Genomic DNA, 16,933 nt, shown 5'->3' on the forward strand with positions numbered 1-16,933 from the left:
GCGACCGCGACACATTCGCAACAAATACAAATCAAACACTGCGGGCTTGGCAGCTGTACCAACGCGTAATGACTGGTTTTTTTAGCGTATAAACTGTACGATGGACCAACCTGCATGGCGAAACGCAGAGGGTTAGATGGCTCGTTTGTGGCACAGCCACCAAGCCCACAGGGTGATGCGGATCGAGACGCCAGCTTTATAGCAGGCTCCAAGACGATTGTCGTTGACGATGGGGCCAGCCAGGGTGGGATGAGGACCAGTGGTTGCGGATGTGGCAATGGTGGGTGTGCAGAAAGACTGGTTGTAGGCAGCTTCCACAGGCATATTGTAGGAACGTCATCAGCGCAGAGTGACGGCGCTCGAGAAGGCACTGCGCATGATGACACCGCAACCAAGCCAGGAAGAAGCATCAGCAGTAGAGTAGTTCGGAAATTGGCCTGCATGGCGAAACGCAGAGGGTTAGATGGCTCATTTGTGGCACAGCCACCAAGCCCACAGGGTGATGCGGATCGAGGCGCCAGCTTTATAGCAGGCTCCAAGACGATTGTCGTTGACGATGGGGCCAGCCAGGGTGGGATGAGGACCAGTGGTTGCGGATGTGGCAATGGTGGGTGCGCAGAAAGACAGGTTGTAGGCAGCTTCCACAGGCATATTGTAGGAACGTCATCAGCGCAGAGTGACGGCGCTCGAGAAGGCACTGCGCATGATGACACCGCAACCAAGCCAGGAAGAAGCATCAGCAGTAGAGTAGTTCGGAAATTGGCCTGCATGGCGAAACGCAGAGGGTTAGATGGCTCGTTTGTGGCACAGCCACCAAGCCCACAGGGTGATGCGGATCGAGACGCCAGCTTTATAGCAGGCTCCAAGACGATTGTCGTTGACGATGGGGCCAGCCAGGGTGGGATGAGGACCAGTGGTTGCGGATGTGGCAATGGTGGGTGTGCAGAAAGACTGGTTGTAGGCAGCTTCCACAGGCATATTGTAGGAACGTCATCAGCGCAGAGTGACGGCGCTCGAGAAGGCACTGCGCATGATGACACCGCAACCAAGCCAGGAAGAAGCATCAGCAGTAGAGTAGTTCGGAAATTGGCCTGCATGGCGAAACGCAGAGGGTTAGATGGCTCATTTGTGGCACAGCCACCAAGCCCACAGGGTGATGCGGATCGAGGCGCCAGCTTTATAGCAGGCTCCAAGACGATTGTCGTTGACGATGGGGCCAGCCAGGGTGGGATGAGGACCAGTGGTTGCGGATGTGGCAATGGTGGGTGCGCAGAAAGACAGGTTGTAGGCAGCTTCCACAGGCATATTGTAGGAACGTCATCAGCGCAGAGTGACGGCGCCTGAGAAGGTACTGCGCATGATGACACCGCAACCAAGCCAGGAAGAAGCATCAGCAGTAGAGCAGTTCGGAAATTGGCCTGCATGGCGAAACGCAGAGGGTTAGATGGCTCGTTTGTGGCACAGCCACCAAGCCCACCTTCACGATGAATTGTTGCCCTTTTTTGACTGTAGAGTGGACAAGAACTAAACTCTGCCAACTTCACCATGAATTGCTGCCCTTTTTTGCCTGTAGTGTTGACTAAAACTTCCTCTGCTTCTTTCACAATGAAATGTTGGAATTCTTGGCCAGCATCCAGTTGACTAGAACTAGCAGCCCTTTTTTTCACGATGAATTGTGGCCCTTCTTTGGCTGTAAAGTGGACTGAAACTGAACTTTGGTACTTTCACAATGAATTGTTGCCCTTTTTTGCATATAGACTGGACTAGAACAGAAGTCTGCTACTTTGACGTTAAATTGTAATCCTTTTTTGACTGCAGAGTGAACTAGAACTAAACTCTGCTACCTTCACCAAGAATTGTTGCCGTTCTTTGCTTGTAGAGTTGACTAGAACTTCCTCTGCTTCTTTCACGATTAAATGTTGCAATTCTTGGCCAGCATCCAGTTGACTAGAACTTGCTGCTCTTTTTTCACGATGAATTGTGGCCTTTCTTTGGCTGTAAAGTGGAGTAGAACTGAACTCTGGTACGTTCACGATGAACTGTTGCCCTTTTTTGCCTGTAGAGTGGACTAGAACTGAAGTCTGCTACCTTCACGATGAATTGTTGCCCTTTTTTGACTGTAGAGTGAACTAGAACTTCCACTGCTTCTTTCACAATGAAATGTCGGAATTCTTGGCCAGCATCCAGTTGACTAGAACTAGCTGCGCTTTTTTCACGATGAATTGTGGCCTTTCTTTCGCTGTAAAGTGGACTAGAACTGAACTCCGGTACGTTCACGATGAATTGTTGCCCTTTTTTGACTGTAGAGTGGACTATAACTAAAGTCTGCTACTTTCACGATGAATTGTTTCCCTTTTTTGACTGTAGAGTGGACTAGAACTAAACTCTGCTACCTTCACCATGAATTGCTGCCCTTCTTTGCCTTTAGTGTTGACTAGAACTTCCACTGCTTCTTTCACAATGAAATGTCGGAATTCTTGGCCAGCATCCAGTTCACAAGAACTAGCTGCGCTTTTTTCACGATGAATTCTGGCCTTTCTTTGGCTGTAAAGTGGACTAGAACTGAACTCTGGTACGTTCACGATGAATTGTTGCCCTTTTTTGCCTGTAGAGTGGACTATAACTGAAGTCTGCTACCTTCACAATGAATTGTTGCCCTTTTTTCACTGAAGTATGAACTAGAACAAAACTCTGCTTCTTTCACGATGAAATGCTGCAATTCTTGGCCAGCATCCAGTTGACTAGAACTAGCTGTGCTTTTTTCACGATGAATTGTGCTCCTTCTTTGGCTCTAAAGTGGAGTAGAACTGGACTCTGGTATTTTCACGATGAATTGTTGCCCTTTTTTGCCTGTAGAGTGGACTATAACTAAAGTCTGCTACCTTCACGATGAATTGTTGCCCTTTTTTGACTGTAGAGTGAACTAGAACATAACTCTGCTTCTTTCACGATGAAATGTTACCCTTTTTTGCCTGTAGAGTGGACTAGAACTGAAGTCTGCTACCTTCACGATGAATTGTTGCCCTTTTTTCACTGAAGTATGAACTAGGACAAAACTCTGCTTCTTTCACGATGAAATGTTGCAATTCTTGGCCAGCATCCAGTAGACTAGAACTAGCCGCGCTTTTTTCACGATGAATTGTGCTCCTTCTTTGGCTCTAAAGTGGAGTAGAACTGGACTCTGGTATTTTCACGATGAATTGTTGCCCTTTTTTGCCTGTAGAGTGGACTATAACTAAAGTCTGCTACCTTCACGATGAATTGTTGCCCTTTTTTGACTGTAGAGTGAACTAGAACATAACTCTGCTTCTTTCACGATGAAATGTTACCCTTTTTTGCCTGTAGAGTGGACTAGAACTGAAGTCTGCTACCTTCACGATGAATTGTTGCCCTTTTTTCACTGAAGTATGAACTAGGACAAAACTCTGCTTCTTTCACGATGAAATGTTGCAATTCTTGGCCAGCATCCAGTAGACTAGAACTAGCCGCGCTTTTTTCACGATGAATTGTGGTCCTTCTTTGGCTCTAAAGTGGACTAGAACTTAACTCTGGTATTTTCATGATGAATTGTTGCCCTTTTTTGCCTGTAGAGTGGACGAGAACTGAAGTCTGCTAACTTCACGATAAATTGTTGAGCTTTTTTGACTGTAGAGTGGACTATAACTAAACTCTGCCAACTTCACTATGAATTGCTTTCCTTTTTTTACCTGTAGAGTGGACTAGAACTAAACTTTGCTACCTTCACCATGAATTGTTGCCCTTCTTTGCCTGTAGAGTTGACGAGAACTTCCTCTTCTTCTTTCACGATGAAATGTTGCAATGCTTGGCCAGCATCCAGTTTACTAGAACTAGCTGCGCATTTTTCATGACGCCTTGGCGTCATTTTTGATGAACATTTAAACTGGAATAAACATGTCGATTTGCTCAGCAGTAAACTTGCAGGTGTCGTGGGTGCCCTTGCAAAGGAACGCTCTTTTCTGCCCACTTCCGTGAAATTATTAGTGTATAACTCTCTTTTTTTTCACACCTAAACCCTTTGTTGGTCACTGGGACATATGTGTCCCACCTGCAACCACAAGCGAAAGCTGCCCCAAGTGCGCAGCGGGACATACGTAGCCCCACAGAAACCAGTAGCGCTATCTCTTAGAAGATAAAGTAAATATAATTTTAAGTTTTTATTTCAATTGGTAGGGGGCACTAATAGTTCGAGTTGTTTTGCTTTCTCTTGTTTTTCGGCTGTGGTCGCTCTTCAAGCGCGTGAATTTCCTTGCTCATGCGCTACGAATAAGTTGACCGGTAAGTGCAAAATTTTTTTTCTTGCACTCCAGTGATGCAGTTAGATCAATTGTAGACAGCTTTGACATGAGAGTGAGCCATTGTTTTCAGCTTCCTGCAAATATGCTGAACGTAGTGGTTGATGACGTCCAGCACTACTACTGGAACGGCATGACATACCTGTTGTTTCGGGTGATACTGTGCAGACAGCTCATCAATGGGAGGAGCTTTCGCAAGTGCCGGCGCAGTGTAGTATATCACAAGAGCGGAAGCAAGAACTCCTCAATTATGAAAGCAGTACCAACAGAGGTTCGGTTCAACGGGAAAGGGCACTACTCGTGCACCACCACTACGCGCAAAAGGTGCCAATGGTGGTCAAACACTTCGCAGGAAACACGCACAAAACTTGTGTGTAAAGCATGTCAAGTGTCTCTTTGCATTGCGTGCTTTGAACCCATAAGAATAACCTCAGAGTCTGAAAGGACGAATCCCAAGGTGTACAGAGGGACAACGTGTGTCCCACCTTCGCTCGTGTCCTCAAGTTATCTGTGGGACAGGTGCTGTCCCGCAGATTTTTCGGATACTATTATTGTCCAAGAAATATATATATTTTTTTTTTGCTGTTCTTCCATGTGGTACAGTTCAATTGGGAAAAGGTATAGCTGAAACCATGAGTAGATTTCTCGCGCCTGACAAAGGGTTAAATACTGTCACCTTGTCTGGGGAAACACAACAGGGTCAAACATTACTAAACTTTCTCTACTAGAGAAAAAAGCTGTGCGTGCTATTAGCAACTCGGCTTATGACGTACACATTGAACCCCTTTTTAAGAAACTTCAAGTTTGTCCTGTAAACTTGCTATTGAATGAACTGCTCTTGCAACGGTACCTCACAGAAAGAAAGCAAGGGAGTCACTTTATTGAGCACCTATCTAGCTTACGCAAGAACATAAAAAAATACAACACTCGTGATAATACGACCTGGTTCATACCCAGCGCACGCATAAATTATGGAACACAGCTACTCTCCCCCTCATTACTGTCCTTGTTAAATTCACTTGGTTTCTGATTACTTATTTCATTCCTTACAGTTCTGAAACAATGATGATTTTCCCTGTATTACATTGCTTGAACCACACTTTTTTCATTGTGTATATTTAGACTTCTCTCCTGCCACTGTACAATGCTATCTAACAATGTCTGATTGCTGTTGCTAATTATTGTTTTTTTTCTTTGCTTTTACACAATTTTGAAAGGGGCGCAGACCCCTGTCAAGCCAAATTGATTTTGGCTTTTTGTCTGTGCCGCCTACACCATGTATTGGATGTGAAATAAATTTGATTTGACCCATTGGAACATTGCTCTTCCAATTAAAATTCTGGCTGTAATGTTTCTTATTAACATGGCAGCCTAATTAAAAGTGCCTTTAGCTCAGGTTAGAATTCCAGACCCATTAAGGTCTAATTGGTTCTTGACTTCATAACTTTCCAGCCAACTGAGCCAAGCATGCGCATCCTGAATTTAAACCCTTGTTAGGGTACTTCAAGAGCTGTAGTCTTACACCATTTGGATTCCTTAGAATTTTTGCTAGATTTTTTGGAATTTATCATATGGTGCATGCTCCAAAAATTTAGACAGCGGGTTGGGGCATTGCTAGCCAATAATTAGTTTAAATATGGTAAAGTGTAAAATGCAGCTAGCTCTACAGGTTTGTGTGTAACCTACAGTTGTGCTCCCAGAAGCTTTAACTTCAGTATCCTGCAGAGCAAATAATGCCTAGATGAAAATAGGCCCAATGCTACAAGCAAACTTTACAACTTTCGTCATTTTTTTCTTGGATATTTTGTGTAGACATATCAATGCTCACTCATATAAACATGAGCTTATCGATTCTATTAAGTTAAAGGTTAAGTGCAAAATATGCATACATTCTTGTATTTTCAACGGTCCTGCTACGACAGCAAAGTATTTGTATGCTGACCAGTTTCCTTTTTATGACCTCTTCCCTGATGATGGAGAAGAGCCACATTTTAAAAAGTATTGTTAGTATGGGAGTCTTTCATACCACTTATTTGTAGTTGGTGAATTAAACAAGTCTTTAAAACAGTCCTGTTATTATTTTGATGCATCTCTAATATTCTTAAGCCACTATTTGTTCAGTCTGCTGTGCATGAATTTTTTTTTTTCTGTGGTTTCCTTCAATCTAAATGTATTAACTTCAATTTAGGACAGTATATTTTTTTATGTACGCCACATGGAACAAAGAGGCAGCTGTTACAAAAATTGTTGCTTTGTCATTCTCACCACTGAATCTGCAACAGTTGTGAACAATGCTACTTTTCCACCACCTCCTTGTGCCAAGACTGTGCCCCGCCAGCTGGGAGGTTATGAGCCATTTCCTTCAAGGAGTCGAAAAAGAATGTCACCCAAACAGTTCCACATCAAGCAAAAAATTGTTGGTATTTATTTCTGGCCATGGTATGTCCATTAGTAGAAAAAAATAAGGAAATATCTTTCAGTTAGAACTTAATTACTGTACTAATTATTTAGCAATTGGTTACCCTGCTGTAACTTCACTCCAGTATATCAAAAACGCAACTATGGGCTTTGTATTAGGATTCCCCCACTTCAATCAGCATTTTGAGGTATCAAACTCAGCATAGCATTTATGATACGTTGGGCATTACAAGGTTTTCGCATTTATTAACACCAAAGGTTGTGGGTTCGACTCCCACCTGGGGTAGTGGGTACGAGTGCCTTAATTAACTATCTTAATTATATGTGCCTTAATTAACTTTACCTTAATTACCACCAATGGGTGTGGGCTCGAGTGTCTTGATACTGTGCCTGAATTTACTTCACCTTAATTACCACCAAAGATGGTGGGTTCGACTCTGACCAAAGGTTGTGGGTTCGAGTGCCTTAACTCTATAGAAACTGTCTGAATTTGCCTTCATTGGCACCTATGATCGTGGGTTCGACTCCCACCAAAGGTCATGGGTTCGAGCGCTTTAACTCTATCTTCACCCTTTCAGACGCCAATTAGGTCTGTTCATTGAAAACGTTCACCGCATTTCTTGCATATTCAGAATCATAAAATGCATACAACTGCCGAATAGATTCAGAATTTTCAATTCTTTAGCGAGTATTGTCAAGTTAACAGAACATGAACTCCATGCGAAAATTCACTACAGGAACATCAGATATGCGTACATCAACTATTTCATGTCTTTCAGGCTTGAAAAGCACCTATCCAGCCATTCGAAAATTATGACTGGCACAACACAATGCGACTCACATTAGAGTCGCATTGTAAACAACAAAGTAACAAAGTAAACTCACAACATACTCACACCACCCAACCATCTACCTTCATACTTGTTTTACTAAAACAATTTGCCTGTGTAATTCGAACTTGCAGCACTATTTCATTCAGAAGCATTTCAAGATGTATGGGACACATTTTAAATATCATTACTCGAATCAATGCTCGAATCGATCAATGTACTATCTTGGCATACAGCGTCTGAAAGAATTAACTGTGCCTGAATTAACTTCACCTTCATTAATACCAAAGGTCATGGGTTCGACTCCCACAAATGGTCGGGCTTCGACTCTCACCAAAGGTCGAGGGTGCGTAGCCTTTTTGTACCTTTTGTGTCACCGATGCGTTTTCGCTCAATCAATTCACTAAAGAAACATATAAGCATTTCGCCTTAATAACTGCTGACAACTCTGATTCTTAGTATCCTTTTGCTAATATGGACAACGCTTTGGAACATACTTTGGTCAAAAGAGATATCTTTTGATGAAAGAATTTTCATTTCTCGCACCTCTCCCTGCATATACAATGGACTTGATGCAGTTTACTTCGGTATGCCTTGAGAATTTGACAAATTAAATATTGCTTCTGTGTCTATAGACAGTTTGTTCCTAGACTAGTTGAGTGATTATTCTGTGCATTTTTAACTGCAACAAAGACTTACCGTATCGTCGTGAATGTTGCAGCCTCAACATTGGCTCCATCATGCTGCCGTGTTCTTCCTTTTTGCTGTGACCGTGCCGACTTTCCCTGCGTCGTTAAAAATGAAGCGAAGCGGCTTTCGGAAGCAAAGCGTAGCGTTGATAAAGGCATGCGCAAAGTGCTTCTTGAAGCATTCGAAATCACTTTGCGTGCCTCGAATTCACCGCAGTTCAAGCGATGTGTATTCCTATCACTGAATGGCCCCAGTGCCCACTGCTTCACCGAGTCTATACAGCGTTGGAGCGTAAGCAAACGCACACCTGGGCATGGCGCAGTCTTGGAGGCAGGGCCGCGGCCCTGGGTGGAGGTGGCTTGCGTTGAGAATGAATAGGTGAGCATAACCCCCCCCCCCCCCCCCCAAGTCGCAGGACATTCTGGCAACATTTTCTTATACACCGCCCGGCAGGGGGAAATGCTCCGAGCTTATCCGACCTACCCATTCCAGCCACCCTACCCCCTAGAAGCAGCACACAACTAGAGTACTACAGTGTACTAGAAGGCTTTGTAGTGGGCTCAGAGGAAGGCGTGGGCTGATGCGCTGCATGTTGCCTGCAGAGAGGGGGCGCAGCAAGACGTTCCCCCTGAAGTTTCGCTCCGGGACACGGAGGCTGCCGAGCGGGCGGCGTTAGTTTTACCATTTCACTTCGAAGTAAACTGCCGGTTTCTGCACTACCGACCGGGCAATTATTTGTAGGGTAAAGAAGTGCGATTCTCCGGACCACTGCAGACGGCTTGGGGAAGATTTCACGCATCCCCACGATGATGTTGAATGTATGCCCGGTTTGTTCTTACAATCATTACGCTTCTGCGGGTAGTTGAATTTGCCTCTGTCGTGCCACAGCCTAATCATGCGCAAAGGGTTGACCCATTACCTTCGTCATGCCCTTTGCTCTAACCGGGTTTGGTACACTACGCTGCTGCAGGAATATAAACTTGCCAAGCGCTCCCATAGGCTCGGAGGCCAATTTGCTCAGTAATTATGGATATGTAATTATGGATATGCGATCTCAAATAGTCTGTCTACGAACCTTATGCACGCTCGCTTTTACAAGACCACTTCCTTACAATACAAAGCATAAGAGTAAATTGGCCGAAACAAACACGCATATTTTAGAGCATGTATAAACACTTCATTTACAGTAACAAATACAATATATTGGTCAGGCGCATCTTGCAAAAATGTAGCAGAACAGCATGCAGAAGCTAATCAACATCCCAAACAACCACTCAACACCCCCCCCCCCTCCCCCCCCCTCCCCCCCCCCCCTCCCCCCCCCCCCCCAAGTTGCATATTTAGCCTAGGGCTCATCTTTCGGAGTGTCATTGTCGGCTTGTTGCCTCGCTTCTCTGCATTAACTCCTTTCACGAAGAAGTACGGCCGAGTAGTTAGGTAGAAACTGACCACCTTCGTTGTTAGTTTAGCCGCGTGTTCGCTCAACCATGCAGGTTTGGGAGATTCGTGGGGATGGCGCCTTCCGATAGCAGGGGCCTCTCACGAGGAATGCGCATTTCCTTCCCATCGATTACATGCACATAGTCTCTGATTATACGGGGTGTCCCAACTACCATGCACCAAGATTTAAAAATATGCAAATGCCACGTAGCTGGACAGAACCAAGGTAATGTTGCTTGTCGTCGCTTGGAGATACTCAGACTATTTTTTGCATTCCGCCTAATTACATAATTAGTCTTAATTAATCAACTTCTCAAATATTATAATTAGACGAAAAGTTCAATCGGGAAATTTTAGACCAACATAAAAAACTCCCGAACAGCTTTCTGTTGATCAGTACATGCTACATAAAAGTGTTTTTCCGAGTGGGAAAGAAGCCCAGGAGTACACCCAAATTGCCGCGCGACTGGCCGCTCGAGGCACTTTGCCTGTATTCGCAGGCTTCTTTCACGCTCGGAAAAACACTTTTATGTAGCATGTATTGAGCAACAGAAAGCTGTATCGGGAGTTTTTCATGTTGCTCTACAGTTTTCTGACCCATTTCATCTAATTATAATATGAGAACTTGCCTAATTAATTAAAACTAATTATGTAATTAGGCGGAATGCAAGAAATAAAGCACCTCCAAGTGACGACAAACAGCATTACCTTGGTTCTGTCCGGCTACGTGGCATTTGCATATTTTTAAACCTTGGTGTATGACACTAGTTGGGTCACCCTGTATATCGCTGCTCGAAATGTAGCTCGCAGACCGTGCTTGTTTCATCCAATATTTTATCTGCACGATGAAAGTTCCGTTCCCACTGCTTTCTTCATTCTTCGTCTCGTGGGACATTGAATAAGGATGCCTTCGGTGCCTCTTTCACATGGCTGTATGGCACTCGGGCACGAAACAATAGTTGCGGCGACGGTTAGGCATTTTCGCCTACCCGGGACACATGTCTGTAACGTGGGTGACACGCACAGGCAGGCACTACACGGAAATGAAGCCGGCAGCAAGCAACGAAGTCGCAGCCAACCGACCAGCACTGCAGCATAGAAGAACCACCCGCCTGAGACAGCGAAACGGACAGCAGGAGGCAGCTGCGCCTCTAGCGGGCCACTTCAGTGGAGAGCATAGGAAGGATGGGCCAGTGAAAAGCTGCTATAACACTGCAAGAGCACAGAAATGGCGCCACTACTCAAGTGTCTAGGTGGCACTAGTGAGAGGTTGCAGCTCGAGATATTTTCACTTCCTTTATTGTGGATGCAATTATTATGCGCTTTCAACCTTTCTATTTTGCCCCTGCTCAAAACAGTTCTCTGCCATCACCTTAGAAGCAGTCTCTGCCGAGGTTGGCTCAAGATACGCACCCTCTTCCTGCTTTCGTTTTGAGAAAAAATCAAAGGCCTTTTTTCATCTTTATTACAGCAAGAAAAGTGCACAACTTTGGCATATGTTCAGGCTCAGCGTGACAACAGGCAGTGTACATAATTGCAGGATCAGCAACAACTGTTAATGCCATTCCTTGTGCAAGCTGTAGGTACAAGGACACTGACCTAACATATCTTTTCCGCAATTGCACACACCAAAGTATGCACAACAGGTTATTCAATTACAACAGAAGAAAATTACAGGTAGATCACAATCCATCTCTTTTCCTGCAAATGGCAATCAATAAAACTGGATAACAAACAACATTGTCCCACATATTGGTTTCAGCAAAGTGCAACAATGTCAGTATGATCAACAACATAAAAAAGTACACTCCGGCTCGCTTTTCCAATCTTCAGCCTAGCAAATGTTTTAGTACGCTGTCATTCCAATTTCGACCATAGCTCAGCATCGACCTCTTAACATAATAGCTAACACTGCATATCACAAATTTGCACAAATAGAGAGTTATATCAATAATGGACCCAAAGTTAGTGGACACTGGGCACACAAAAGAATGCAGAGAGAGTACATAAGAATGTGCCTGCAGTAGAATTCGAGTTTCTGCCTAAGCAATATCACTTGGGTATGCTTTCTCCAGAAACTCCCTGTTAAGTGTCCTTGACATTATAGGTACAAAGACATTGTCAGGTAGTATAACACGACTAATAAAAGGGTCTGAACTCGAGCTAGTTGGTACTGAGTTGTAGCTAAAAAATGGCGCAAAATAAAACCAGGACAAGAAAGATGACAAAGGACGAGCCAACAAAACATACTTAATCTGTGTGTGTATATATAGATGCCCACGAAACAGGGAGGGGGATAGAGAAGGGGGCTTGGGCTCTTTAAACTGTGCATGGGCTAAACATTCAGAACAATTGATCAGTTATGGATATATTATATAGTCCCGGCGATATTACATATAATAATGGGAATAATCTAGAGGGTGCTGAACAACTTAGGGCCGTTACGCAAGAGGGTTAACGCTATTCTTCCCGAGAACAGACAGTTGCCACGAACTTTGTGCCTTGCGAGAGCCATGTGTACGAGGCTCGTACATTGGACAAATGGGTCGTTGACCGCCTGCACTCCACTAACCTCAAGTCCAAGAGCAGGAGAAATTCACTGCACCAAATGTGGGTGCCTGCCTTTACTTCAATACGCACATGTTCTGCACAGATCCAAGACCAGCGAGTACGTGAGATCTGCAAAGCTTTTTCCATGCACTGCAAGGAATCGCGATGTACCTTACAAGGCCATATCTAAGCCACTGATCAAGTTTTTAACATCTTGACACACGTGCCTGAGCCCACTTCCCCCCCTCGCTGTTTCGTGGGCATATACATATGTGCACACAGAATAAATGCATTTTGTTGGCAGTCAGTGCTCATCCTGTGTTGTCTTTCCCCTCCTGGTTTTATTTTGCACTGTCAATTAGCTATGACTAACAACCTTGAGGAAAACCTTCCAACCAGAAAACGTATTCTATGCTACTTCACTGCAGCCAACATCCATCACAGAAACTTCCTAATTTCTATATTGTATTACATGGCTGAAATTCAAGTAGTTATCTCACTGAGTTATTGGCACAAGTGTTGGCATTGCTATCAGGCTTTCCTTTATATCAACTGGTCCATTGATATCTGAGGATCTTGATACAGATATCTGTCATGAAAATTAAGTTCAAAGAACTTGGTTGACTGTAACAAAGGCAACAAAGATTTGAAGAAAACCCCTAGTTAAACTAAACCCTGTGGATTCAGCGCAACTGAACAGGTTCAACCCCCAGGATCTATTGAACTGTCAAAAAAAATATCTATAGTATTAACATGACACAAGTGTTCATAGAAAAGTATCATGCACTCTTGCTGCATGCTCCGAGTTGCACATGCAGTGCCAACAGTTGGCACGCAGGGTGCCTCCAATACTAGAAAAAACAACTAACGGGCCAAAATAATCATGTGCCATTCAAGCAATGTAGTTTCACACTAAAATTACAAGTATGGCTGCTGTTCATGGTGGGCCTCTCACCTTTGCAACAACCTTCTTGAAGTTTCACTTTTACAACAATCATTATTAGCCTATATAATTGCTATTACAGTTTTCAGGATATTACAAAGGCAATATAAATAATTACCCATGATGAGTGTTTTGCTAAGACATCTATACTAGTGACAAATGTATTTAAGAGCACTAAGAATAATTTATGCGCTGTAAATTGTGATGAAATGACTTCACTCAGAATTTTTAAACACCTACAGCTCTAACAAATGTTGCGAGGCCAGCACACAACATAAATGAACCACACAGAACATTAAATGACGCTGTAAACAGTAAAATATTTCAACAATGAATCCATTCCATATCGTACAAAAATTCACATATGACCATGATTCCCACAATGGTTGATTGACTGCAGCGTGAGATCTTCCTCTGGTAATTTTAGTATAAAACTGCATGCTTCAAGCTACTTTCAATCGAAATGCCTTCTCTATTAAATGCCAGCAGTCGCACAGCAGGCCGAATCCTACAGCTGCACAAGGACCACGTGTGGGTTTGGGCTAGATGGTGGCGATCCACGATTACTTTTCACATGCAAAAAAAATTTAAAAAATTGGGGAGACAACACAAAGTTATATTCTCAACTGTCGCCACTTGAAAGCAATATGGATAGTGAGTGCTAACACATTAGCGAGTGCCTCATGTGATCTCGTGAAGCCTCAACTATCTGACAGGTATGTTGCACACAAGCTGACAAACTCGGCACAATAACAAGCTGCACAGCCAAGTGCCCTTCAAGCGCTCTGTACATATTGTGATGTTCTCGAAGATGATTCTTTAGATGCTAGCCAGTCCACTTGTGTTGTGTCCCCATTTTTTTTGCAGAAAAGGTAATCACGGACAATGACCAAAAAGGCACAACGCCTGTATGATCAAATGCCCAAAGGTATGACAGGAGCTTTCCACTGGCTTTATTATTTCCCATAAAGCTCTTCTCAGGTCTAGGCTAAGCACTGCACCGGTACGAAAGGGGACACATGAAGATGTATGCAAACCAAGATTCCTGCAAGTCAGAACCTCATTCACAGCTATTTGCTATATAGTTCTGGCATCGAAAAGTCCTGCACACATACAATTTTTGTTTAAAATTTCAGCATGGGAACAAGGAAAGTTACTGGCTTTAAAAGCAGTGTTTCCTTTCATAACGGTGCACAATTTACAAGGTGCACCGTGTTGCTTTCCAATAAGATCCCAAACCATGTGCAACTTACAAATGCTTCTTCTGTAGACAGGAAGGCGATTTGGCAACATACATTTCCCAAAAGGTGCATAGAACAAATTTGCAGTGCTCACACGTGATAGGTGAGGTAAAGGACACGGCCTGGTCAGGCAATGCTATGTGGCCTGACTTTCCATAAAGACTACACATTGCCAGTGTTTCTCATAATGCACAATCGACATCAATACTACTTTGCCCCAAAAGTTCTGTCCACCTTAAGAGTGGCAAGATGGGCTTGTTGGTTCATCATGAAGGCAGTATTTCAGCGCTTAGTAAGGACGAGGACAAAGAAGGAGACGTACGAACACATAGCGCCTGTGTGTTCGTATGTCTCCTTCTTTGTCCTCGTCCTTACTAAGCGCTGAAATACTGCCGTCTACCTTAAGCTCATGAAATGATCCAGATTCGAATCAGTGGATGCAGCAAAACCCATATGGACGTCAATTATCAGCAGTGTGTCAAAGCCTGGTACACAGGGCTAGACAGGCAATGAGACACCACATGTGATGATGAGAGAAATTAGGCATTATTTTGCAAACGAGTATCCGAGTGGTACATAATATTCGAGTCAGGCAGGACTTCGCTGAAGACATGGTCTGGGCAACCTTCCTGAAGCAAAGACTTTGCCAGACTAATAAGGGACACGGTGAACAACGAGACCACACTGCGACAGTTTTGCGAGCTATACCCTGGAAATGGGTCCATCAACCTGCCACCAATATCTCCACGAGGACTTGTACAAATGAAACCTCAATGCCAAGTTAAGCGAAACCAAACATGCAGCCAAGTCCTGATGACGACCTTCCTTGCGTTGGCAATCAAGATAGACTGAGACCATCAAGTCAGACAAGCATCATTTTTGATGCCAGAGGAACCAAAAACGATGGTTCCTGTGCACTTGCTGTCTCTGTATATGCATCTAGTTTGTTGGTTTCAATTCCTTGTTCAGAGGTATCATGCACCACAAGGCAAGGCTAAAACGATGGTTCCTGTGCACTTGCTGTCTCTGTATATGCATCTAGTTTGTTGGTTTCAATTCCTTGTTCGCAGGTATCATGCACCACAAGGCAAGGCTAATCCGTTGACTAAAAATTTTACATCTCCCCCCTCTCATATTGTCATCTCGAAGTCTGGGCATCCAAATGGTAAAATCTCTCGCACGAAATAATGAGGTGATGTACTACTATATGAGTTCACACTACTATATGCAGCATCAGTGTGTTCTCCTGATTGCTTCCCATATGAGCCTGAAAAGGGCCCTGGCATAAAACTGTCGAGGTTACCTAAAAAACACTGGCAGTTGGTAAAAAAAAGAAGCCTTTTACAGCCGCTTTCGACACTTGTTCAAAACAGCATGTGAGGGACACTTTCTTTGGGAGTATAGACTAAACATTTTCCAAACATTATCAGATAACTTTTGGGACAAAATTGCTTTGCTGGTACAAACATAACCTAGGCGAGCATCAATGCATTTCGAGTGCATGGTCTCTGTTTCAATAAAAATAACATATGAATGGCAGTGCAGCCTTGTGCGCTTGTTAAATGAGTGGCCGAGCATGAAGCTACCAGAATGGCACATGCATGCAATAAGCTGCTTCATCTGTTGCACACTGACAGTTGCAGCACAAATAGGAGCGAGACGCTAAACCATGCAACATTCACTACAAATAAAGCCGTGCACAAAATTATACACAATCAGCATGCACATAAACACCCAGGCCACACAGTGCACTTGCACAGTTTCCTGTCCGCAGTGCAGGACAACTAGTGTTTTGCTTAACCAGGAGCACAACTCGAGATATTTCCTTCCACTCATGGCGTAGTTATGAAGTCACGAGTGCATGTTCCAAATCAATGCTAAGCAAAAGCTGGGCAAATTGTGCCAAGGAAGCGCAATTCAAGAAAGGCCTCTGTGCAGCAGCACACCGAAGTGGGCGGGCGTTCACTTGTCGGCATCCTGCAACCTGTTCTGCTTTCCAAGAATCTTCATGAGCTCCTTGGACATGTAGTACGGCTTCTCTTCCGATCCATCATGCCTCTCACAATCTTCCACTGCACATTGAAAGACACTGCAGTTCACATGGAGGCCATCATTTTGCTCACTGAACTCACAAGACATGGAAGTTGGCAACACACATCGTACAATGCACCACGACAGAAAAAAAAGATAAGTTGGAGGACATGCTGTGCCAATTTGTGTTGCTGGTGCACTCATTGCCTCCCATGAATTATGAGCACACAAACACACAACTGGCCCTTATGCAGATACAATGACCTGATATACTTAAACGGACACTAAAGGAAAACATTAAGTCCAACTAGACTGAAAAATTAAGCTTCTGTAATAACAAATTTTTCATTCGTTGCGTGAACAGAGCTTTTGTAAGGAAAATCCAAGTGGTGCTACCTACTTTAGACTCACTCATGTGACGAAAACACTGGCTAATCCACAGAAAGTGGAGTCCATTTTGGCGCGGGCAATTCCAAG

General features: G+C 43.8%; 1 protein-coding gene across 4 annotated transcripts in view; it reads right to left on the reverse strand.

The window, feature by feature from the left end:
• Window positions 1-11,138: 11,138 nt before the first annotated feature.
• The window catches only part of LOC119437613 (choline transporter-like protein 4), a 629,795-nt gene continuing 624,000 nt past the window's right edge, over window positions 11,139-16,933 (reverse strand). For all 4 annotated transcript variants that reach the window (XM_037704613.2, XM_037704614.2, XM_049660742.1 and 1 more), the window contains one exon: window positions 11,139-16,497. In XM_037704613.2, coding sequence (XP_037560541.1) covers window positions 16,388-16,497 — 110 coding nt within the window. In that variant the 3' untranslated portion in view covers window positions 11,139-16,387. The remainder of the gene's footprint in view (window positions 16,498-16,933) is intronic.

Source organism: Dermacentor silvarum, chromosome 1 (assembly GCF_013339745.2).
Source record: "Dermacentor silvarum isolate Dsil-2018 chromosome 1, BIME_Dsil_1.4, whole genome shotgun sequence".
NCBI lineage: Eukaryota > Metazoa > Arthropoda > Arachnida > Ixodida > Ixodidae > Dermacentor > Dermacentor silvarum.